The 25,519-nt window shown below is 40.2% G+C and overlaps 1 protein-coding gene across 6 annotated transcripts in view; it reads left to right on the top strand.

Annotated features, from left to right (window-relative positions):
• kcnma1a (potassium large conductance calcium-activated channel, subfamily M, alpha member 1a) overlaps positions 1-20,656 on the top strand; it is a 146,679-nt gene extending 126,023 nt beyond the window's left edge. For 2 of the 6 annotated variants that reach the window (XM_006783790.3, XM_087850196.1), the window contains 8 exons: positions 3,997-4,110; positions 5,459-5,542; positions 7,351-7,481; positions 9,290-9,484; positions 9,945-10,063; positions 10,796-11,020; positions 12,089-12,117; positions 16,209-20,656. In XM_006783790.3, the coding sequence (XP_006783853.1) occupies positions 3,997-4,110; positions 5,459-5,542; positions 7,351-7,481; positions 9,290-9,484; positions 9,945-10,063; positions 10,796-11,020; positions 12,089-12,117; positions 16,209-16,360 (1,049 nt within the window). In that variant the 3' untranslated portion in view covers positions 16,361-20,656. The remainder of the gene's footprint in view (positions 1-3,996; positions 4,111-5,458; positions 5,543-7,350; positions 7,482-9,289; positions 9,485-9,944; positions 10,064-10,795; positions 11,021-12,088; positions 12,118-16,208) is intronic. The other 4 variants (XM_006783793.3, XM_087850197.1, XM_035904692.2 and 1 more) reach the window with 3 other exon arrangements.
• The last annotated feature ends 4,863 nt before the right edge of the window (positions 20,657-25,519 follow it).

The raw sequence follows: 25,519 nt of genomic DNA, 5'->3' as shown, positions 1-25,519 counted from the left end.
TGTAACTCTAACTGAAGATGTGCACACACAGAACCATTGTGTTTATACCTTCATCAAGCCTTTAAAGAGTGTTTACTCCGCGCAATTTTCTGACGGTTTCAGTCTTGTCCCTGGCAATTAGATGCTGCTAAACCTTTGATAATACTTTTTAATGATGTAATCAACATGACTGTGTCATTTGATGTTGTTCCCCCTGATCTGGAGTCTGGCAGATCGTCTGGAACAGATTGTTGATGTTTGCAGACAAACATACGAACCAGGCATCCCATCAGGCCTCATCATCATTAAGCAGCTAGTACAAATCACCAGGCAGGCCAATTCAGCTGCTCCTCATTAGTCACAACAAAACAGCAACACATGCACGCACACACCTCAGTGCTTCATGGCGTGCGCACGCGTTTGCGCACGTAACACACTCGGTTACTCATGCCAAGGCAGCCTATCCACAAACATTCACAAACAGGTGATCCTCAGTTTATGATTAGCTTGAAAGGTTCGACATGCCTTGAGGTAAGCAGTTAGTGCCACCACAGCGACCGTTGTAAATACAAATCAAAGTGAAGGTTCAAAAGGCCTTTTTTTTTCTTTTCGTAATGGAGGGCATATCCACATTTTTATTAGAATGCCGATGCAGTTACTTCTCCAGCCTGTGTGAGCGATACGCTGTCGATAATAGTGCCAGCAAGCAACAATCGGCAGGAGTAAATCTGAGACCGCGTCCACTCTGGGGAGCAGTACTTGCAGAAAGCCACGTCCATCCAGAAGCTCGCCGGTTTATGTCTTCTAACCCAAACTAATGGTTTGAGACTGGCATCATCAATAACCGGGTCTTACTTTAACGGCCCATTTAAGAAAACACAGTGACATGCAATCATGCATACATAAGAAAATACACGCATATAACCAGGTGCTGCTATTGTATCATGGGTATTGCTGTGAGGATTCCTTCCTCCTAGCGATGCTCTCATTCAGACGCTGTCTGTGGAATTTAGAGGTGCAAATGAATAAGTAAACATGTGCTTTCCTGGGGGAGAGCTTCTCCCGGCTGCTGTAGCATGTAGTCAACCACAGAGCATAGCTGTGCCCGCAGGGCTACAGGGATAAGGGGGCATGTAACCCAGATCTCACTCATCTATTGTAGATTGTAGCTGAATAAACTAAGTTACAGTCTAACAAAAGCAAAAGCCAGCGTCTTTGCTTTGGGGCATAATTTTCATTTTTCATTAAAAAAAAGAAAAAGTTAGCATTAATATAAAACATATAAAAAAGAGAAAAATTGACTGTGTTAAGTATAATTAGGCAATTCAAGAGGCATACTGTTATTTCAATCACAAGGACACAAGATTAGTCTATAAAGAGAAACAGTGTCTTTCTTTGGAGATAAACAGTGTTTTTCATATGGGGTGTATGTGAATGTCTGATGAATAATCTCAGAAATAGATTAAGGCAATCGGGCAGATAAACACATTTGAGCTCTTCTGTTTTTCAGTGCTCAGTAGACGCTCAGCTCTCTGTTTGGATTTTGCCAGCTCACACTGCATAACGACTTTTGAGCTGTTTGTAACCTAACAGGCTTTGAAAGCAGCTCTACAGCAGGCCTCATGTATCCCTGTTCTCACCAACGCCACTTTCTGGGGTTGCGCTGCGCAGAGTGGAAGGCGCTCTCCTACGTCTTCCCACAGTCTACATGTTCACTATGATACAATAAGCGCGGCGTTTTAGAGGCAGAATCCAAAAAACTTGCTGTCACTCTCCAGTGGAGTAAACATCATCCTTTATGGACATCGACAAAATGATGCTTGCACTATCTGAGCTGTGCTCCCTGGTTGAAGTGTCAAACCGCTGCTATCTCCTAGTTCAATAATTGGTGTAACAAAAGTTATGATTATCCATGCTTCAGTTCAGTGTGTGCTTCCCGCTGTGTACTAAACTATTTGGTGCCTTTTCCGTTGCAAAGGGCTGAAAGATCTCTTTTGTAATGTAAGCAGCTCATTGAGTTTCTTGACAGGAAAGGCACGCACACACTCGCACACAGAGAGAATTTGCAAGCCTTTTAAAACTTTGTGACCTGAATATATTCCCTGCATTATGTTTCCTTGGTGGTGGCACTATAAGCTGACATTTTGCTGTAGTCAGCATTAAATGATGGATGTCAAAACACAGTTGATGCATTATGCATATAGCATTACAGATTTAAGGTGTTTACTTGTCACTTTGAGGAAATGCAAAAATGTGAAGTCATGTGAATTCATACTCCTGTCACTTGCACTTGTATTTCATGGTTCTGTGCCACACCATTTTCGATAAAAGGTTTTCAGGATCCACTTCACCAATTTTATTGTAACAAAATGAACAACATATAAAATTTATGTCTGCCAGTTGATGGAGGGATGTGAATGCTAAATATGTCTTGGCTGACCCCTAAAAGCACAGTATCACTATTGCAGTTTTTAGGCAGGCGCCTGCTTCACTTAGCTGCCTCCTTTGTGTCCGTGTGTGTGTTCTTCAATCCACACATTTGAATCGCACATAAAGTGCACATCAAAAACTTCATGCTGGGTAAGATAGAATGCATCTGTAATTGTATTGATGCAGAGTTTTAGGTCATGCCCTCATGCCGGTGATACTTCTACAATAAAACATACAGACTGCACATTTTTGTTTTGCTATTTGCCATAAAGAGTAAGACCCACATAAAGCCGATACACATTGACGACATTTAAAATAGATTCAATTTAAGTTGGAATCTGTTTTTTTATGTTTATTAAATTATTATGCCTCATAAAAAGTAGTAGCATTGGTAATAGCATTATATGTTTGAGGTAAAAAATAAATAAATTAATTAAATTCAAAAAACACCACAAAATGTAAGTTAGGGCTCAAAGAATAAATAATTAGTAAATTAGTAGGAAAACATTAGTTAAAAGTGATATATTGCTATAACTTTAATAATTTTTTATTGTTTTATTATATTTTATTTATCCAAATGTAAATAGTAATAATAGAAACCTATCAAAAACAGATGCATATATAAATCATGTAGTTATTTTTTGTATAAATTGAAACTGAAGCAACAGTTTTTTAAATGCCCAGTCGTGTGAATTCAGTAGCTTATAGAACCGTCTGAACTCCAATAACTTAAAGGAATTTTTTTCTGCATGACTTTATCCATCTCTTACATCTTTGTGGGAAAAGTTTGACCCAGGCTTCTTCACAATGTTGCTTCAGTTCACTGAAGTTTGCAGGCATTCATTTATGCACAGGGCTCTTAAGGTCATGCCATAGATTCCTTATCATTATTCCTTATATTCATTTTATTTTCAACCATTCTGTTGTAGATTTGCCTCTGTGCTATACACTATGACCAAACCTCTCATCTTTGGTCTTGTCCTTCCAGAGGACAGTTTACAGAAGCATTGTGGGTTTTTTTCAAATTTAACTTTCTTAAACTGAAGTTATGCTGTTATATAGTAAAAAGAGGTTTTCTGCTGGCAATACCTCCAAACAAGCCATACTTATTCTGTCTGTTTCTAATTACATTGTCATGATCATTAACCTTTAACATGCTAATTGATGCCTATAGGGTCAAACCTGTAGCTCTTGGGTTTTATGCAGTTTTTTTGAGCTTTGCCTGGTCTAAACTTGGGGTGATGCTGGGATGTCCACTATTGGGGATATTGTGGCATTGTGTTAACGCACACCCGAATGTTCCAGACCAGCACACTGTCAAAAATTGTGTTTTTATAGAGGTGCTCACACTTGCTGATGGTCAGTTAATCAGGTACGTTTGATTAGCAGCACCCGGCTGGCTTTAATGCCTGTGGAAGCAGTGAGGGTGGCTTTGAGCTGAAAACTTTCTTTTTCACATGACTCTATTTCTATCAAGTAGATATTTAGATTTAAAACCTTTACATCTGCTATAAAGTTTGCTGACCAGTCTGAATACTTGATCCATAACGCTGTTTTATCTATGTCTTTGTTTCCGAATGTGTAAAGGTTTCACGCCTCCTGGAATGGACAGGTCATCTCCAGACAGCAGTCCAGTACATGGCTTCGTGCGTCAGGCATCTGTCACCACCGGATCCAACATCCCCATCATCACAGAACTAGGTAAAACTGTTTCCACCCACCTCAGTTGCAAACATTGCATGTTACATCCAGTAACTACCAGTCAACTCATTATTCATTTCCAGATGTAGACACACAGAGCTAATAATCTCAGGCATCATTCTGCTATCAAAAGTTCCAACTCATTCAAGGTCAAACGGACTAAAGAATGCACGGAGTGGAATTTTTGTCCACTTTCATGTTGTTGATAGCTTTGCCCAACTCAACTTCATATTCAGATGTGGGTTACTGGATCCTGCAAGGTTTTTTTTGTTGTTGTGTTTTTTTTGTCAAGTGGTGACTCAACTTAAAGGTATCAAACACGCACTTTCGGGACAAAAGCCACATCTCCTGCCATTTGTCCACTAATGGACAAGAGAAACTCGGCCTGATGGAGAGAGTGAGAGAGGGAGAAAAGGGAAGAGAAAAGGTAGAAGAGGAAAAGTGCCTTGGTTGCAAAATGGGTCCATTTATTAATCACAATACCACTGGTTGTATTCCCAATGGTGATGGGGACTCATGAAACTTTCAGATCTCCGAGGGGCCTTCTAAAGCACTAGAGACTAGCTACTCTGTCTCCTCTGACCCAATTAGGGAGCAATGGAGCATGAGGCCAGCTAAGAAAAGGCCAGAAAGAGAAAGAAGCTTCCTAATATTACTTGTAACCAGCACAGCCATTACCTGAATTGAGCCTCTCCCATTACACTCCTAACCGCATATGTAATCATCAAAACTAGATAGTCCACGTTAGAGCCAAAGGCTTCTGTCCTGGACCTTAATGCTCGTGGCTCTGGAGTTGCCTCTCTGCATGCTCTTTGCTTAGAAAAATTTTCAAGCTGCAGCATCACTAGATGCGATAACATTGTCTTTTAGGAAAGGAAGAAGTAAGAGAATACAAAGGGAAGAGTGGCTGTGTGTCTTACGCCAAATATATGCTGTACTTACATTGTCATATGTTCAGGTTACAGTGCCAGAAGCAGATTAAAGTCACTTTCAAACCTAAAAAACACGCCTCATCTGAGTTTCGTGATCAATTTTGTTTGCATGGCGTGTGAAGTAGGTGTGTTTATGGATAAGATCCTTTTCTTTATCCGTCTCACTGCTTTACCATGAAATTATTTATTGTTGTTGAAGCGGCACGGTGCTGTGACAGCTCGGGCTTCGTATCTACTGTGCACTCTAATCCGGGGTGCTTCACTTTTAGACACCGGACAGCCGTGAATATTTCAGAGTAATTCCGAAGTTGACGCGAGCAGTCTCGAGACACCCGAATGCCTTTACTGCGGTCTTTAAAACTGTTTCAATAACGACACAATTTCTCCCTCTCTCTGCACTGTCTCATCACCATTAGCTAAACCTGGCAAACTACTGCCATTGGTTTCACTCAGTCAGGAAAAAAAAAGTGGAACCAGCATACAAATGATAACAGAGCTGGGTAAGCTGAGCCTTTGTCCTCTGCTGCCGTTCGTTCCCCTCGCTCCGTCGCTCCGCTCCTCATCAGCTTGTCTTGATTTATCTGGCTGCAGTCAAGGCTCTCGCTGCTCCCATGGCTTTACTTTGAACACATTTTTATCCTTCGTTCTGGCTGAAATTGACTGTCTTGTTTTGGCCCTCTTTTTACTGATTTTTTTTATTTTTCTTATTTATTTTGGGGCATTTTTGTTTTGTTTTCTTTCTTCCAGTTGGGTTTTTGCAGAGCTTCGCTAGGCCTTTGATCATGTTCAGTCTGTCCTTGTGGCTGTTTTCATAGCAACACCCCCTCGGCCTCTCACCACCCCTACCTCCCCTCCTTGCCACCTCCACACACACACTAACTCCCGCTCCCCTCCCTTCACTCCTTTGGCCCAGGCCCGTTTGCATCAGCCCCCTTCTCTCTTTGACTGACATTTTTGTTCCACAGCTCACAGGAAACAAGAGAAGAAATCAAATTTCAAAAATAACAACAACGAACAAAATCTTTTAAGCTGTTTGTTTATTTTTAAAATGTATTTTTCTTTTTTTTTCTTTCCCTCATGCCATAACTCTGAGGCACAGATACTGCACGAGTCAAACAGAAAACTTGTGTGATGCTCTCTTTTAGAGTAACGTTGGCTCATAGATTCATCGCTGTCCACTGCTGCTAGAAATACATTATAGGGGAAAAGATTTGCAGCGTAGCAAGAACTCATTCTTTAAGAGGTTTTTAAAAAAAAATCCATTTATTATCAGGCTAGTTTCATTTAGACTGTGCAGATCATGTTTTTCTTCATCATAATATAAAAAGTGTGTTGTTATCTGGTTTTAATTTGACTTTCGGGGCGCAGGTAAATATGTGAGATGTATCTCCACAATGGTGATGATGTGACAAACACATCCATCAAGAAGGAATTTCCTAAAAAACAAAACAAAACAAAAAAAAAAAACATAGCATGTCATTAAGTGCATGGTTTTCTCATGTGAGATAGTAGCCATTGTTGAAGTCTCAAATTTTACTTTTTAATGAACCCTTATAAATATATAGATATATACTTTTTTTTTTAAATACATACATGTTTTTGTTTTTATGTATGCTACTGTCACTGTATTTTGAAATTCTGTGCAGTTATGTACCTTGGATAGCAATATAATAAAGAATAAAAGAAAAACCAAAATGAGCATATAGTAGATGAGATGCTAAGATTGGGGACTTCTTCAATGGTTATCTAAAGTTGTGGTTTGCCTAAATGTATGAAACGCACCCTGCATGTTATATACAGTACATAGAATTACATATATTACAATATACATATTAAAAAATGAAAAAGGTATTTTATTCAACAACACATTTTTGCCACATTCCAAACAATTAAACATATGAGGACAAAAAAAGAGTATTTTTAAACTCGGGCATCAATTTTATAATAATTATTGATTTCATAATCAGTGGAAAACGTGTCAATTGTTTGGAGAAGAAATGAATTTTATTTTTTTTCTTGTGTTTTAAAGTAAGTGCAGTGGTGTATATATGCAGTGAGATATAATGTGCATCTGATGTTGCATTATATTGGAAGCTCCAACCATACCGCAATACCTATATACCTGAGACCTTCTTCTTCCATTACTAAGATGTGTCCTAATCTTTTAAAATGTAACTCAGCATTTAAACAAAAAAGAAGAAGAAGTGTATCGTATGCTATTAAACTCTCAGGTGTGTTGGTGTCTATGTGCAAGCGCGCGTGCACTTCACTCTGCCCGTCTCTAACTCGGCTGTGTCCCCTCTCTCAGTGAACGACTCAAACGTTCAGTTCCTGGACCAAGATGATGATGACGACCCAGACACAGAGCTGTACCTCACTCAGCCCTTCGCCTGCGGCACCGCCTTCGCTGTCAGTGTACTCGACTCCCTGATGAGTGCGGTGAGTTCCTAAACAGACTGAAAACCCACTGTGCTTGTTTTAAATTTTACAATTTTTATTTTTGAAATTCTCCATCTGCATGCTTTAATAGCTATATTCATTACAGAGAAATAGAGCAGAGTTTCAAATAAAGTACATAAAGACTTAACTGCATGCTGTTGCTCAGGTAGAGACTGTAGATTAAGGTAGAGTTAAGACATTGCATTATGTTAATAAACCCAGATCATTTCCTTATTTTCCTTATTACAATTAAATTGCTTTAGAGCAATAATTGTTCAGATGTACCTGTACTTACCTATAAGTTACAAGCTCTGCTGGTGTATATAATAAAAACAAACACATCCTGAGGTGATGTGTTGACATAAATTTAAGTAGATGCGCAGTTTTGGCATTTCAAGTAGGCAGAAGTTGGTAAATGAAATGGCACAGTACATTGATCACATATGCCTGCCAACTCCACTGACATCAGAAGAGAAATAGTTGGCATCACTCACACTAAGTGTTGACTGTTTAACTTTCAGGAGTTTTATTTTAACAAAGTAAACTAAAAGTTAGTGTAATAGTGGTGATATATGCGCAGCTATAAAGGTGCCAAAGAAATGCTGTTTTGTCATTTGTGATCACTGCGCCGGAGATAAGAAAAAAGATGAAATGGGCAGAAAACGAGCTACAGAAAAATTCTCCCTCTCCCGATGACCAAGTGTGTTGTTTCCCTTTGGTGCTGTGATGGCTTAATTCCAGCAGTTCTCTCTGCGAATAAGGGGTTAGAGGAGCGTGTGAAGCTGAGCTGTGCAGGGAGTATAGCGGGCGTCAGCTGTAGTCTGGCACTGGTCAGAGGTGAAGCCAGCTAATGGACACTGCTCATCCATCATGAGGCTCTGCAGGCCTGTCAGGGTCCCAGTGAGGGGCGCTGCCACTACGGCCCGTCTGCCTGGTGACATCAGCTGTCTTCACTCTTAGCAAAAGCAGGTTCTGATCGGCTTGAAGGACAGGAGAACCTGACACTTGCAGATCGCAGTCAAATTGTTGTTTCGAATATCAAAGCAGACCTTGTGGGGTGCGTAGAGGAAAGAATTATGTTTTGTGGAAGTACTAGTGTTTTATTTAATGCAATGATCCCACATGTACTATGGTTAGCAAAATGCCCTTGACCATGTAGCTCTAAAATTTGATAGATTTATGTATCTTGAATTTTATGTATATTTTAGTGCAACCTAATGCAACATTTCTCATATTGAATACTTAAAGGGCTAGTTCACCAACTAACCCCCCCAAAAAAGCATATGTTTGCACTTATATCTAGTTGTATTTATTCATGTATATGGTTCCGTTTTCAAAGTCAGTTTTTAAAAGAATATTTTAATGTATTAATCTTGGTGAATGGCGCATGAAAAGAAAGATTTTAAAATATCATTTTTTAAAAACAAATATTCACTATTGCATAAAAATAACAGCATTTTAAAAAAATGTATATTTTATAAGAAACGGGCACAGTGAAAAATGTCAGTGTTGAGATCTGTGGGTTATTGACAATAACAGCAAAGTGGTTTCTACAAAGATGTGTTTCTGTTGAATTTTCAAATAAATTCATTTATTATCAGAAACCTAAAGATTAATAACTTCAGTAAATAAAGTCCAAACTACCTCCAGTGAAATATCATAAGAGGTAAGGAAGAAAATATGTTTTCAATAACTAATGAGTATGGAGAGGTAGTAAGGTCTAAGCACTTTATGCTTATGTCTGCTATAGCTCTGCTGGTGACTCTAAAGGCATCTGCTTATACATATACCTTTTTTTCTCTTTCCAGACATACTTTAATGATAATATCCTCACGCTGATTCGAACGCTGGTAACAGGGGGAGCCACGCCAGAGCTGGAGGCTCTGCTGGCTGAAGAGAATGCTCTCAGAGGAGGCTACAGCACACCGCAAACTCTGGCCAACAGAGACAGGTGTCGCGTCGCCCAGCTAGCCCTCTACGACGGGCCATTTGCTGACTTAGGGGTAAGTGGATGTTTAAGTGCAGATGACACATTTTGCCACTACCCAGCAGCACACATCTGCCCACCTCTGCTGCTCCCGGGCCTTAATCTGATGTGAAGAACAGTGATCGTGCAAAGCAAGCCTTAGTGGGTGGAGAGGGAAGATTGCTTTGAAGAGAACAATGAACCAACATGGTGTTGGTTCTAATTGGTTCCAACCTTGTTTTTAACAGGTTTTCTTAATTTTGTAAACTATGAGTAATGAAGTTCTTTTTGTTTTGTTTTTTTCTTGGATGAACTCTGGCATAATTTTACAACACTGCCAGTTTTATTGCAGTCTCCTCTGCCAAAAGTTGCTGTTTACTGGCAAGCAAAAGACTGGTACAGAGCGCATGAATCTCACAACTTAACAATTCCATTTATTGTCCTAACCTGACTGACCTAACACACAATCATGGTTTCTTTGTTCTGTTGTTCACCAGGATGGCGGCTGCTATGGAGATTTATTCTGCAAAGCACTGAAGACATACAACATGCTGTGTTTCGGAATCTACAGATTAAGAGATGCACATCTCGGTGCACCAAGCCAATGTACAAAACGGTATGATACTTGCTTTTGCTCATTGACAAAATGAATATCTTGATGTAATAGAATGAATGATTACGCTTGTAGACTCCAGAGTACTGTTGCATACAGAGGCATTAGTATTAAACTCAGTGACTACAAGGTGTTCAGGTCTTGTGACTGCATAGCAAGCCCAAATCATCACCACTCCACCACCGTGCTTGACAGTTCGCCGAGGTGTTTGTGCTCATATTCTGGTATCCTGCATCCCTTCCAAATGAGCCATTTTTATTCAGTCTTTTTCTAATTGTGCAGTCATGAACTTTAACATTTAAAATACTAGCCAGAGCCCATAGAGTCTGAGATGTAGCTCTTGGGTTTTGTGCAATTTTATGTCAGAGTTTCTCTGATCGTTTTCTCTGATCTTGGGGTGAATTTGCTGGGAGCTCCACTCCTGGGAAGATTGTGCTATTGTGTTAACATTTACCTGAATGCTCCACACTGCAAACTGCCAAAACCCGTGCTTTTACAGAGTTGATCACGCTTTCTGATTTTCAGTTGCATTTGATTAGAAGTGGCTGGCTGCTACTTATTAATTTAATCCCTCTAGAAAAGGTAAGGGTGTACTTAGAGGCCTGTGGAAACTTTCTTTTTAACATGACTGTATATTCATTTATGTTTAATTTTTAAATGTTGCAGTAAATGCTTTGCCGCTCTTTCATTGATGTATCTGAGTCTTATTGTCTGTAACATGTGTTTTCCGGCTAGGTATGTGATCACAAACCCTCCATACGAATTTGAACTGGTGCCCACCGACCTGATCTTCTGCCTAATGCAGTTCGACCACAACGCCGGCCAGTCCCGGACAAGTTTGTCCCACTCTTCCCACTCCTCCCATTCCTCCAGCAAAAAGAGCTCATCCGTGCACTCCATCCCCCCATCGAACCGGCAGAACCGCAGCAGCAAGACCCGGGAGTCCCGCGAAAAACAGAAGTACGCATACGCACATGTCCTGCAATCTGCCTGATTAGTGTTTTACACCCAACCTGTAAAGTATGCTATAGGTGTGTGCGTGTGTGTGTGTTTGTGTGTGTAGACGGTGATGACACATGCACTGATGATTACTGTGTATTATGTGTTTGTGCTTTGCGTCCATGCCCTGTGTTTGTGTGTTTTGTTCATAATCATCTGCATGTGGTCTTCACTCTGACATCACTGCAGTCATAACATGGCATAAGCAAATTGGTAAACTCACTTTGTGGAGAACTGGGTTCATTTATTTGCCTCAAAGACTCGAGCCTCTTTTGTAAACAGTAAGGCCATTTTTTTGGTTGGAAAGAAGATTACAGTAAAAAGCCCCAACCACAACTCACATTCAATATGTCGTTTGGTCTACCTGTTGTATTTGTCTTAATAGTTAGTTGTTTTGTGTTTATCTTGTAGTATTTGTGGAGTAAGTAACTGTTATGTGTTGGATATTTGTGCACATGATCAGCACACCTGGATCATGGATGTAACGTACTGTGATTTAGCTACTGTAGCTGATATTTAATATTAAGTTGATTTGCCTTGACATTACAGATACTCATAAGATCATCCTTCATTAGCAGTGTTGATATTTTGTTAATCATGGATGCATCTGTACTGCTTTATTGCATGTCCATGTTCGTAGCCCTTTTGAGCAGGCTATTATTTCCTGTACTTTATTATTCACTTATAAGATTATTTTCAAATTTGGTGAAATATTTTTGACAATACTTGGTGTTTATTCCATATTTTCTCCCAAAAATGAGCGTAATTTTCTTTTGACTTGGGAGAATAAAGTCATTTTTGAAGCGTGACATATTCTAAAAGCATGCAGATTTGTTACAATCGTACTCCAGAGCTGTTAAGGAGTAAAGGAAAAGTCCTGAATACATCTTGAAACGTAGATGTATTATATCAACCGAATGCTGTAATGACAACATGTACGCATAAGATAGACTGGTAGCCATTTGTTAGTTGTGTATTAACTGTAAATACGCCTCACTTACAGTAGATTACTTACCTCTCTTTCTGAAGTGCAACAAGGATGAATAGAATGGGCCAAGGTATGCAAGTTAACGATTCTGCATGACTTAGCAACCTTTTTACCTGGGGTTCTGATCATAACTATGTCCTCTGTGGATATTGTTATGATGAGGGGAGTTTGTTTTATTTCTTACGTTCTTCAGACGTTAAGTAAACCATGCCTCAGTTTAAGTTTTGCTTTCATCTGGAAAGCAAAATGTCTGCTGCTGCTCCTGCCTCCCTGCCATGATCAGGACCATTTCCACACTGCATGAGGTTGAGACAACCCCTACACCCTACCACCCCACCCTGCCCCACCCTGCCCTCCCCCTCCTTTGTGCCTCTACCTCAGTTATTTATTTCATGATATGATTTTTTTTCCTCTCTCCTACAGACAAAATCATCTTCCACATTTTTTTTTCCCATTATCTATCATGCCTTCTTACGGTTTATTTGAACTTGAGATGGTTTGCATTGTGTGAGAGGTCTGTGTGTTTGCGCATCTTCCCTCCTATTGAATGCTATGAGACGACTGTAGCAGACTTTCAGATGTAAAATTTATCCTCTCATTTAGCACAGCAACTATGTTATTATAACAGCATCAGCATGTACCGCAGAGCAACTACGTGTTGTAATACTGTACATACATGTACCATAGCTCACATGTAGGTCAGACTGATTCAAATCCCCCTGATGCAGCCAAATTGCTTACTTCTTCACAGAACTTTAAGAAAGTGTGTCCAGCCCTGTGCCATCGGTCACACTGCAAAAGTGGGAGGTGTGACCAATTTAGAGTTTAAATTGAAGGGGGAATATGAGTCTGTAAGTCTCCTCCTTGTAACCCTGCACGCCTGATATGGTGGTTTGAGGCGACATCACTAAGTTCACCGTATCAGCAGTAGACTCCGGAGAGAGATGGCAGACATCTTGCTTCACCTCAGGCACAATTCTACACATCAAATGTCTTTGCTGTAACACACAGCCCTGCAGCCTCAAGCTTGCTGACACACACACACACACACTCAAGCCCACACAAATGAATCTCTGCACATGCGGTCCTGCATGTAGACGAGCACTTTCACACATGCACACACACGCACAGATGCGTGCACAGGGTGTGCTCCACATCGCAAAGTTAAAATTTGATATTACAACTTCACCCAAAAGGAAGTGACATCTTGAATGGCATTGCAGTCGCCTGTGAAGTGCTGGGAGTGAGTTTACAAACTTCTGACAGCTGGCATACACACTTCCCTTTCCTCAGAAACACTGCTCTCATAGCCTACTTAAACATGAAGAGATTCTCTCCTAGATGACACATCCAACCCTCTCAAATCTCCTTCCTGCTCTCATGCTGACAGTGATTTTAAGAGCTCACTCTGAAATGTGACTGTTTAGGGTATGGTGCACTTTTTAAAATTATTAGCTAAACAACCAGATCACCCAAATTGCAAAAGACATATTTTCTATAATTCCACTATTGGTAAATGGTCCTACAAAAAGTTCTGGTTTTATTGCATGGTATCTATTTCTTTGATTTCTGCGACCATCCAAATACAACACAAGTGAATAGAATTTCACAGCACTAACAATTTAGAGTTTACCACAAAAGGCACATTTTCCTGTCGATATTTGAAAAGATTAATTAAATTCAGTGTTTACAAGTACAAAGTACTGGTTCAGTTGTGGATCATCCTCTGGTTCCCTGTTATTCTGTCAATCCTAATCCACTATTATTTGTTTGTTTTTCCAGAGGAGGTGAGCTATTTATTTGGTTTTCGTTTAGTTGGAGTAATTCAGGTTTATTGTGTGTGCTGAAAATCTGTTCAGATGCTGCACCTGAAAAGCACAGACAGTGGGACCTCTCTGGATAATAACAGTTTAATAACAGAACCCCAGTTTTACCAAACAAGAAATACTGCATCCCTGCTCACAGCTAGGATCTTTTACCTCTTTTCCACCGATGTAGTGCTGGTGCAGAGCCAGTCCTCTCCTTAACCTTTTGAAATCCTGCTCAATTTTTAAGTGGCTTAATGGTAGAACATGGCATAGCTTCAAGTAGCAAACGCTTGGGTAACATCCATTTGAAAAAGCTTTAATAGATGGCTGCCCCTCCCTGAGCCTGGTTCTGCCAGAGGTTTCTTCCTGTTAAAAAGAGTTTTTCCTTCCCACTGTTGCCAAAGTACTTGCTCATAGGAGGTCATATTATTGTTGAATTTTTCTCTGTACAATATAAAGCGCCTTGAGGTGACTGTTGTTGTGATTTGGCGCTGTATAAAGAAAATTAAACTGAATTGAATTGAAAATTGAATTAATAAGTAAAATCCGCAAACTGTATCTATGATTCAGTGAGATGTTTTTGCTTCACTGATGTCAGTGGTTCCATCTTTTGTACCAGCACATTTGTGCACACATGTGCTTATACCACTTTTTAGGAATAGTGCCACTTTTTACATGAAAAAGCAATGAACCAGTTCAAGGGGACATGCTCATCAGCTAGCAACTTGTCATTCACAAGTTAGCCCATTTCTCAGTCAGGTCCTTGCACATTGCATTCAGTTTCACTACATGAAGGACAGGTTTCATAAGGGGACTAATTTAACCACTGTGTTAAATCTCAGTGCTAAAATCTGTCTTTTAAACTATGATCAGTAGGGTTAGGGTTGGTACCTTTTATATCATCTTTTATACTATGATCATGAGTGTGACCAACCTTTGATGAGCAAGCTGTGTAGCAGAAAAATAGAATGCAAAAATTAAAAAAGCAAAAAACAAATAACCAGTCAAATATTTTAAAAATAATTTTCGTTGGTTTCTTTTTGTTTTCTAAACTTGATTTCACGCTTAAAAAAAAAATCATGACACAGACTTACTAAGGGCTATGTTGCATTCCCTCTTCTTTTAATACTCTAATCTTTCATTTTTCTGGGTGTGAACTGAGGAGATTCTGCTGCTTTCAAAGCAAAATGTTTCCTCATTTTTGCTTATATTGAATTTCAGCTTTTAAATAATTCATAATAATCCACTATTGTTGTTAAGGGAAATTATCAAATATTTTCAAAGGGTGATGGGACAGGCTGCCAGGAAGGCCAGTTTAGTACAGATGGAGAGATGCTTTTTTGTTCCCTTCCCAACTTTTTTCTTAGCACCAGCACTTAATATTTTGTCTTTATTACTTTTATGTAAATAATGTTTAAATGACTTGCAAATTTATGTGTATATATTATTTATAGTGTGTGTATATATTTTACACACCATATTTCTTAGAATGGTAAATGAGCCCCTGTAAAAATGTGTCAAATGTGTATTCTTGTAAATGGCAATGCATCTACATCGTTTTAATAATAATACCAAGATTTCTGAATCTATTGCTATACTTTAATATTGTAAAGGCTTGATATTTAAATTCACCCAGATTTTTTTTTCCTTTAATTGAAAAAAAAAAAAGTCCCACATTTGCTTCCACTCACACTGCCCTTGGCAATTTGTGGGTATTTATGTTGAATTTGAATCCACCCGTTCCACATCTTGAGTCTGGCTGGTCAGAGGAATACACTCATTGGAGGTTTTATACAGACTATTTCTTTGCTATAAAGAGATTCTTAAAAAATAGTCTTTATTTAGACTATTTTTTAAGAATTGACAACACAGAGTCAACTGACATTGACTCTGTATTGTGGTGACAGCAGAAATCTCTGGAATGGATGTCTCAAAATCTGGAAATAAAACCAAAACTATCCAAAAACAGGAGAAATGGTAAAAAAGAAACAGTTTTCTGTTTTGTAATTTGGGTGAGCAGATCCTGAAATATGCTTTAGTATGTACTGTATAGCATACTAGTCTGTTCTTCTTTTTTCTTTTGTCTTATCAGTCTTCACACAATTAATTAGAAATCTGATATAACATACCCACGCAAATACAAAGTCAGTTATGGACAATGCCACCATATCAACTTCAGATTGGCTCAGGTCACCAGAAACCAAACTGAAAGTGGACCTTGCGTACGACAAAGAATGCCATGCAAATCTTAATCTCACTTAAACTGAGGCATTATGGTTGTAACTAAACCAGCATTGCATACTTTTTCTAACTAAACCCTTGTTTTCTTCCTCTCTCACGTTTTCCCCTTTAGAAAAGAAATGGTTTACAGATGAACCAGAAAATGCCTACCCAAGGAACATTCAGATCAAGCCCATGAGCACTCACATGGCCAACCAAGTCAACCAATACAAATCCACTAGTAGTCTGATTCCACCAATCAGAGAAGTTGAAGATGAATGCTGAACACCAGGCTTTCTCGCTGACTCACCAGACATCTGTACGCTCTTTACGAAAGAGATTGGAAGAGATCACCAAAGGAGGGATGATGATGATGATGATGATGACAGAGGTGGTGAAGATTGACACATTTCTCCTCACTCATTCTTCTAATTGAGGGTTGGACAGGAACCCAGACTGGGAAGGGACCTCCTATGTGTATATGTTTAATGTTACTTCCATGCTCTTGGACATTTGTTTTATTTATTTATGTGTCCATAGAAATGTACATAATGACAATCAAATAAGGATTGTACAGCCCCTTCCCTCTAGCACTTTTTGGAATTATTTTGAGAGTTGACGGAAAAAAAAAAGAAGAAGAGTACTTCCTGTAATTCTTTGCAATAGTTCACCTCTTCATGTGACCAGACTCCATGGCTGAGGTGACTGGTTATTGGAGGATGAGGGTTGCAGCGATAAACTGATCATATCATCTCCCAAAGATTAACTCAGTTGCGTCACATCAAACCGGCTGGGTTTATCGCCGTCATATCTCCCGTCTGCTTCTGTTCTATTTGCACTAAAACTGAACAAGTTTCTTTCCACAGAACAACTGGAAACATCAACACCCCCACCTCCCCACGCCACCTCTGAGTAAAGAGTCATTGAGGAGATGACGGAGGAAGAGCTGCTCGGCTTTGGAGGCATACTAATTTTGTTCTCAGTTTGTTACTCATCGTGTCATTGCTTTAAGCTTTTGCTGTTTCACCTTGACTCGCCATGTTGAGTGAGATCAATCCAGCCCTGAAAACAAAAAACAAAAAAAAAGGAAATCAAATATCGCAAATTGGTAATCTAAAAACTCAAGACAATGGTGCAGTGTTGGTGCATGCTGGCTGGAAGGAGAGCCCGAGTCTTCTGCTGATGTGTCAGATACCTGTGCTTGAGCCCAGTAGATATCGCGGTTAATCAGCCTGAATACATGAAAAGGATAAAAAAAAACAACAACAACAACAAAAACCTGCTCTGTCCTTCATGCATTCAGGTTTATGTATAAACTGTGTGTATGTGTGTGTTGTATTACAGCCACTTGTCCTTCTGATGCTGCACTGTCACTCCCCACCAACACTGATTTGTATGTGATGAAGCACCTTTGAGGGGACAGCATGTTTGGAAAAAAAAGAAAAAAAGAGTAATAGACACAAACAGTAGGAGATCATAAATCACTTGGGTGTTCTAACAAAGGCATTGAGTTGCATCCAAAACCAAACCAAAATAGCCAACTATGATTGAGCGTATCTAACATGAACAGCAGCTGCATGGCGTTATAACTGTAACAGCACTGGGATCACTCAGCAAAGTGGTGTATTGCCTGTAACATAAAGTTAATATATGAGGAAAGAAATGCCACATATTGCGTAATAGTGGGCATCAGTGGGTCCTCCTTTGATCGGAGCAACTGCCTGGCACGGGGTTGGCACAGAGGCAGTAAAGAGCTTGGATGTTCTCTGTTGCCAGCCCAGATGTCGCACACGCCAAGCTGCTGTGTTCAGTCCTCGAACACGAGGAAATGCTCAAGCATAGTTGGTGGAAATGCAACAAATGCCACAGGCATAAGGACAAGGAAGTGGAACGTGCTCGGGTGCAACATGAGTGTATTTTCTGTATGCTAACGCGCCTATATATCCAAATGAGGCTGGTGCATGGACGGAGGATTGACCCGGTAGCCTCGTACTCCTAATGGTCAACCTCGTCCAAGAAAAAAAAAGTAGTGGGATTTATACATTTCAGCATAATTATTTTATATCCATAAACATAATCAATTTGTACTTATTTTTCTAGTCAAGAGCAAAGTTAAAAGTACTTTAGGAGAAGACTGAATTGATATATTTAATTACAACTACATATCAAAAGATTTTATGTTGGACTGTCACTTTGTCACGTATACTAAAACAAATGATTATTTTTTTAATCGCCCTAGCCCCTCTCTGACAGACTGCATCACTCTGGAGCTAACATAGCTTAGACTAGCTTGCATTGTGAAAACATCTTCAGCTTGGCAGCTCAGCTCTGTTGAGTGCTTGTAGAAATAAATTTAGGCTAATCGGAAGCCTCCTTTGGTTGCACAGATGCAGTGTCTACTAAATAATGTGTCTACTACTAAGCGTCCCTTGCTGAGAACATGCATAAAGGGAAGAAAGGCGTAAAGGAGTTGTGTTTTGGGGGAGGGGGTAAATGTACTTAACTAAGGAGTGGATTAGAATGGTTAATAATGACGGGATGAATAGAAAGTTTCTCCCACTGTGTGCAGACCAGAACCGAACGACCTTTATTAGATGACTGTGACCTAAATTAGGTCCCTAGCATGGAGTAGGAGTGTGTACACTACCACAAAGTGTGCTGGTATTTTCCACAGAATATGCCCGGGAGACGCTGTTTGTTTATTGCAGCGATCCTGCTCTATAGATTGTAAAGAGAACGTCATTCTGAAAATAGAAAACAATTTTGGAAAATGGAAAAGATGATACTGTGCTAAATATGTTTGTGTAAACTCAACCCATGATATAGATCACATTTCTTTCTCAATCAAAATGATCTGAGCCTCAGTGTCCGTCTATTGGGTGTGGTACAACTATGCTGAAGCCTCATACACATTGTCCTGAAGTGAACTTTTGAACTGTGATTACATCGTTGTCACACATTGTAGCAAATAGGTTTCTTTTTGGAAAAATATGTGAGTAAAATGTACGTATAATTGGGTTGTTAACGCCATACTTTCTAGCCTGAACTTTAAGGAATTAATATTTGGTAACGTCGGTCGCTCATTCTACATAAAAATCGACAAACTGATTGTTCTGTTGAGAAAAAAAAAAACATGAATATGTATCTCAAAAAAATAAAAGATCTTGGTTTATTGTAGGAATGCGGAGACTATTCAAGTACTGTATGCGGCACATGGATAGGTTAGGCAGAATTTGATCAGCCATCACGAAGATGAAAGGTAGCACCAATTCAGCAATTATCGAAAGACAGGACATCCTTCGTTTTCCTGTTTCTATTACTTTGCTTTGTAACAGGGTTTACATTCCATTTTGTCAGCTCATCATTATCTATCACAAACTGTCACAACTGCTTCTTATTTGTTTACAGAATATTTTTGAGGCACTTAAACATAGCAAAGTGGTACATGCTGCAAACCGGCATAAACTCGCAAAGTAATGCACCATTTACTTTCATTATACTTGATTACTGTGCTTTTTTTTTTTAGACCTGAACCCTCATTGCACAACTCATTCAGGCTGGCATTACTCACAACACTGGACTGAGATGTCTCTCCTTCCTACATCTTTTCAGATGTTCTTCGCATTGTATACCTCTAAAGTTTTTAGAGTGTTTTTTTTTTGAAGTGCCATGAAGAGTTCAGTTGAGCAGGCATCCTTCAGTCATTCAGGGACACAGGCTACCTTTAAGGGAGTCCACGTGTTTTCCACTGTGAGAATTAAGTCTTGTACTGACATGGAGAACATCCAAGCCATCAATGCCTCCATGCCAGTATAGTGCCAGGCAGTGCAGGAGGTCAAGAGGAGGGCCCATATTAAGTCCCACTAAAGCGAAAAGTGGCATACAGGAGGCCCGGGGGGCTGATGGGGCAGATGGATACAAGCTTCAGTCAATAAATCATACATGTCCTATCTGCCAGATGCTTTGTTAAAGGTTAGCAGGTTGTGTCATACAGTGTAATGAGATATGGATGACTGAAAGATGCACAGATGTGTTGTTATCCACTGAACAAATCAAAAGACTGACGCATCATATGTTACTGTTACAGTATGTTGCATTAATTTTGTTAATCTATTTTTTTGCTGTAAAGGATGGAAATAGAAACTTATTTGCTGGGAAATGTACTAGATATATAATAGAACATAAAATACTTATGGGGATAGGAGGTGGGTCTCAAGTCTTAATAATACATGAAAACTGCATTCAGCATTTTTTTTTTTTAAAGAAAACTTGCTTTTTTTTGGCTGCCTATCAGTTCAGGAAGAATTCAAGATATTGCTCTTGTTTATCACAGATAGGATTTCTTAGTACATCATCATTGCAGCAAACGGAAGTTTGACACAGCAGTCTAATTAGTTTGGATGCGTTCAAGATGTGATGGATAAATGGATTATTTGATGGTGCTGAGTTGATCTACCTGACTCTGTCAAATATAATCTGCTGATAAATATACTGTCTTGTACAAAAAAATTGTACATAGATTGTACATGGTTTCTTTTTGTATTTTTTCTCAAATTAAAATGGATGTATTTGTGTTCTAAACCTGGACATTCTCCTAATTGTTTAGAAAAATTCCAGCTACAAACAGCAGTTCTCAGTTATGAACTATACAATTATATATTTGGAACGACCATAAACTGAAAGTGATACAGTACTTACACAACTATTACATGTAGTTTATACTTGTAAACAATGTCCATACGTTAAATAATGTTATACACTTGCGAACACTTTATTAGGTACATCTTGGTAGTACTAGGCCACCTTTTGCCTTTAGTACTGTTTTAACTCTTCATAGCATAGATTTAGATCCTATGTGAACTGTAGCCTCAATTTCCTGTTCTTAATTAACAAGAGCCATTGTTGTCTTCTGCTAGTGGAGCCCATCTGCTTCAGGGTTCAACATGTTGAGCATTTGGAGACACTCTTCTCCATAGCTTGGTTGCTGTGTGTGGGTATTTGAGATACTGTTGCCTTCCTATCAGTTTGAAGCAGTCCAGACATTTTTCTCTGACCTTCTCTGACAAGGCATTTTCTTCCAGAGAACTGCTGCTTGGACCATTCTCAGAGGTGGTTATTTGGGAAATTCCCAGTAGATCAAGAGTTTCTGAAATATTCAAAATAGTCTGTCCAGCACTAACAACCGTATTATGTTCAAAGTCACTTAAATCACCTGTTTGCCCCCGTTCTGATGCCCAGTTTGAACTTCAGCAGGTCATCTTGACCATGTGTAGATACACAGGTTCAATTTGATTGTCTGATTAAATTCTGTGTTAACAAGCAGTTAAACCAGTTTGTCAGGTGTACCTAACAAAGGAGCTGTTTTAGTAGCAGGCTCAGAAACTCAGCTAGCCTGCCTCATCGGGTCTGTGTTGGGCTGTTTTGATGTGATTTAAGCAATAATTGACAGATAACATAAGCAAACATCCCTCAAAATTTTTACCATATATTAATTAATCTTTGGCTCTTTTCCACAATGTGTCTTTTGCTTCTCCTCCTTTAGTCTGGTTCTGCTGGAAGTTTCTTCCTGTTAAAAGGGAGTATCTGCATCTGATTGTTGGGGCTTTCTGTCTGACATTGCAGAGTCTTTACATTACATTATAAAGCTTCTGGAGGTGATTGAAAGTTTAGTAAGCCTTCCAACACGGTGCTTTCTATTAGATACACCGAAATCTCCTATTTGTCTGATAGGTGTCCATTCTGTGCAGTGTTTGCACAACTCTGTTTGCAAATGAAAAAAAAATGCTCAGACCAAACCAACATCACTCCAGCCAACAACATGGAGCGTTCATGTTCGTGCACAACATCAAATATGACCACCATCAGTCTACCCACATACCAAATTATCTCTCTAAACATGTACAGTACAGTTGAAAAAGACCCAGCTCCTGACCTTGACCATGAACAGGGGACACCTGAGATAAATACAAACTGTATTTTACAATCCTCACCCTGCCGAGGGGTCGGTGACCCTGCCGTCCAAGTCCCACCACCAATCGCGTATCCTCTGAGTCTGGCATTAGTCTTGATTTACGTTTACTGACACGCTATTAGCTGCTCCATCACTTTCACCTGTCACACTGTCAATCAATGAGGATCCACACAGTGATGGGTGGGAATAGCATTCTGTCCACAGTAGCTCGTATATCTCCGCCAAGACAGTGACAGTGGATGAGTAAAGGACATCATACCAGGTATCTCGCTGTGCTGTCATGTCAGCGCTGTGGATGTGCGCCACACCAGGATGTGTAGCATCTTAATGTGGATTTGGCTTGCAGATACAGTTATTATAGAAGCGACTGATTTATTGAGGGAGTAATCCTCTTTCTCGCTGTTAGAGCTACGACATGTCAAAGCGAAGCCCGCACCTTGACGAGCATGTCATTAAACAGCGCTAAAGTTGGAGGATTTTTAACCTTTCTGTAATGCAGTAATTTTCCAACTCCAATAATCTGTTTAGATATACACCACAGTGTATATCTAAACAGATGTGTGGTATATACCAACACTGTGCTGCCCGTGTCAAGGGTACGGAGATATCTCCCGAGAATCCTTCAAACATCACGAGCAGCACCAATTCTGAGGTGTTATGATGTGTCAGGATGACTTCTCAGACAACGAGCCACTCTTATCTCATAGCTAGAAATCAGTGGACATCTCATAAGTCTCCGAGCCCTGCCCTCCTTCCCCTCCTCCTCCTCCTCAGCTGAAGTGTGCAATTTCACACTCCAACGTCAAACAGGCGGTCAGAAAGAGAACGTATGACCCACCCTGGCATTTGTCCTCATTTCTCTCTCAAATGTGCAAACACTATTACCCTTGGGTTATCTTAAGTGGTGTGGTGAAGAATCCCGGCCTCTCTCCTCTCTTCTCCATGCCAGACACCCAGACATCAAAACACGACAAGCGGCACGGACAGAGTGGGGATAAAAGACAGAGTGAGGCAGGAGGGGAAAGCGATGGAAATGGAGCAGATGTTTGTGCGGCTGCTGATTTGTGGCCTGATAAGGGTGCTACACAGGCAGCTGGAATTGATGGCTTGTTAGTGAGGACGGGCCCCTCTGTGAGATGTTTTCAAAATGATTGATTTACAATAAAGTGGCTCCGGGTGTGTGCATGCAGGCAGAACTGATGCAGATCGATCCCGCTGAAATTGATTGATCAGCCATTTAGGTTGGCAGTGTGTTTACTGAACAAAAACGAGCAGGACTCTCCTCCCAGCTCCCCCCCCCCCCCCTCCACCCCCACCCAACTCTCCATAAAGCAGAGGAGAAATGCCACCTCTGGGCCTGTCTCATTTCTCTGGAGGTGGCAGCAAATACAAGCCCTATCAGAATATGAACCATAAAAATGTAATCATACAGTGAGAAATACTGGCATAAACGTTTACGATTGTGTACTTTATTCTCCTATCAACGTGTCCTTCTGTGACTTGGAGATACTATGCTTTTAAAAATAATGACTTACCTGCTCTATGCAAAGGGAGGGAATACTGTTTGCCTTATCTCAGTGTCACATTGAGACTTTCAGAGGGAGGCATAGAAATAACTAATAACAGTGGATTTCAGTAAACAAGCAGCACATTCTCAGCCATACTTAAAGCTGACACACCAGCAACCTTTAGCCTACCTACACTCACATGCCTGTCATACATAATGTAGAACAGCCCTCAAGTGTTAAAGTGCCTCGTATATGGCAATTTATCCAAACGGCACATACAAGGGTCTCCGTGTACATTTTATAAGGAGTTTTACTGATGGATAAAGCACAAGGACAATGTTTACCATGTGACCTCTGTGACTTTTCTTTACTTCCTCTTTGCCAAAACAAACCTCTCCACCAGCCAGCTAAGGACTTAAATCACCTGTCCTCGCACGCCTCATCCTGTTATTTGGATAATTGCCAACAAGAGCAAGCTTTTCCATTCTCAGGACGACGTGTGGTGGCCCCATCATGTTCCTTATTAACAATTTTACACACTTCGTCGCAGCGAGAGGGTGTCAGAATGCCAATAATATTTACCGTCTGGTGTGCGGGCTATTCAAGGGAGGCTGAGTGTTGCTGATTGCCCTGACAGAAACTGACAGCACCCTGAACCTGAGATCCCTGCAAATAAACTCAGCAGAGTGTCGTTTTTTTCACCTTCTTCTTCTTTTTAAGGAAGCAGGGTGTGCCTTTAGACATGAACCAGACGATGGAGCACCACACCGATGCTGTTTATGCTTCTTTTAGCTACTTCTTTTAAACATTCATTGACTAATAGAAGATATATGAATATATCTGTAGATATATATATCATTATCCCCTTGTCATAATGGGCCATTTAGCAAATCAGTGACCTGCAGGTTTAAAATAATTTTCTAAAAAGAGCTGGAAGGCAAGCACGTGAAACAGCTGTCGTGGGATTATTGAGCCATCTCAGTCAATCCAACCACTGTGTAACAATTTCCTTAACATTGACACAAAGGTTGTCAACACCATTTAGAGCTTCTACTTTTTGACCCCTGAACCGTTTAACATCACGGTCAATGTTTTACAGTATCCAAACATCTGGTTATAGTAGGGCACCTCAAACATATCGATATCGATAAGTGTGGCTGCATGTGTGTGTGTGTGTGTTTGTTTGTGTGACAGAGAAAGAAAAGGAAAAGATCCAAAGACCGAGCCCTGTCCCAATTCTACTGTGATAATAGTTTCCATGACGATGAGGCATGCTCAGCACATCACTTGTGGCCCAGATAAACAGTGATCCTTTACAAAAACAAGAAGGTCATTACAGCAGCTTGTCAAATCAATGCCCAGTGTGTCCAAGTTGATTAAGACATCTCCCCTCAGCTCTGACACTCCGTCAATAGCAGCAGGCGCACAATGCTGTGACGGAGGGGGGTTAGGGGGTTGGGGGGGTTGGTGATAGTCTATGGCGGAGAGAGTGTGTATGTGCGGAAGGGGGGTTGGTGAGGTGGGGGATATTCCAGTTTTCTCCTTCCACACACACACACACACACAGACACCTACACAAATACACGCACAGTACTCAGATGATTGGAGTGAAATACCCATCAGTCAGGGAGGCGAGGTGGACTAATGATTCCCTGTGCTGCCTATTAGAACTACATGACAACTCAATCCTACTCACGGAAAGAGAAATGGAGGAGAGAGTTTGTTGGGATGGAAAGTGAGGGGGGGTGAGGCAAGGAAGGGTGAATGAAGGGAACGCAGAAGAGAGAGGAGGAATAGAAAAAGTGACCTTGTAGCGGCATCATTTGAGGCTGAATTAAATTGGCAAGAGCAGCTAATCTTTACCTGGGGGCGATTAACAGAATTAAAGGAGAACAACAAAGGCACAGGGGTTGGCGTTTCTCTTCGTTTCTCTGCCACTGCCATTTGTAATTTGTGTTTAATGTC

Source organism: Neolamprologus brichardi, chromosome 13 (assembly GCF_056152115.1).
Source record: "Neolamprologus brichardi isolate AB-2024 chromosome 13, ASM5615211v1, whole genome shotgun sequence".
NCBI lineage: Eukaryota > Metazoa > Chordata > Actinopteri > Cichliformes > Cichlidae > Neolamprologus > Neolamprologus brichardi.
The sequence above is the reverse complement of the archived record's forward strand: the minus strand, read 5'-3'. Positions and strand labels throughout refer to the sequence as shown.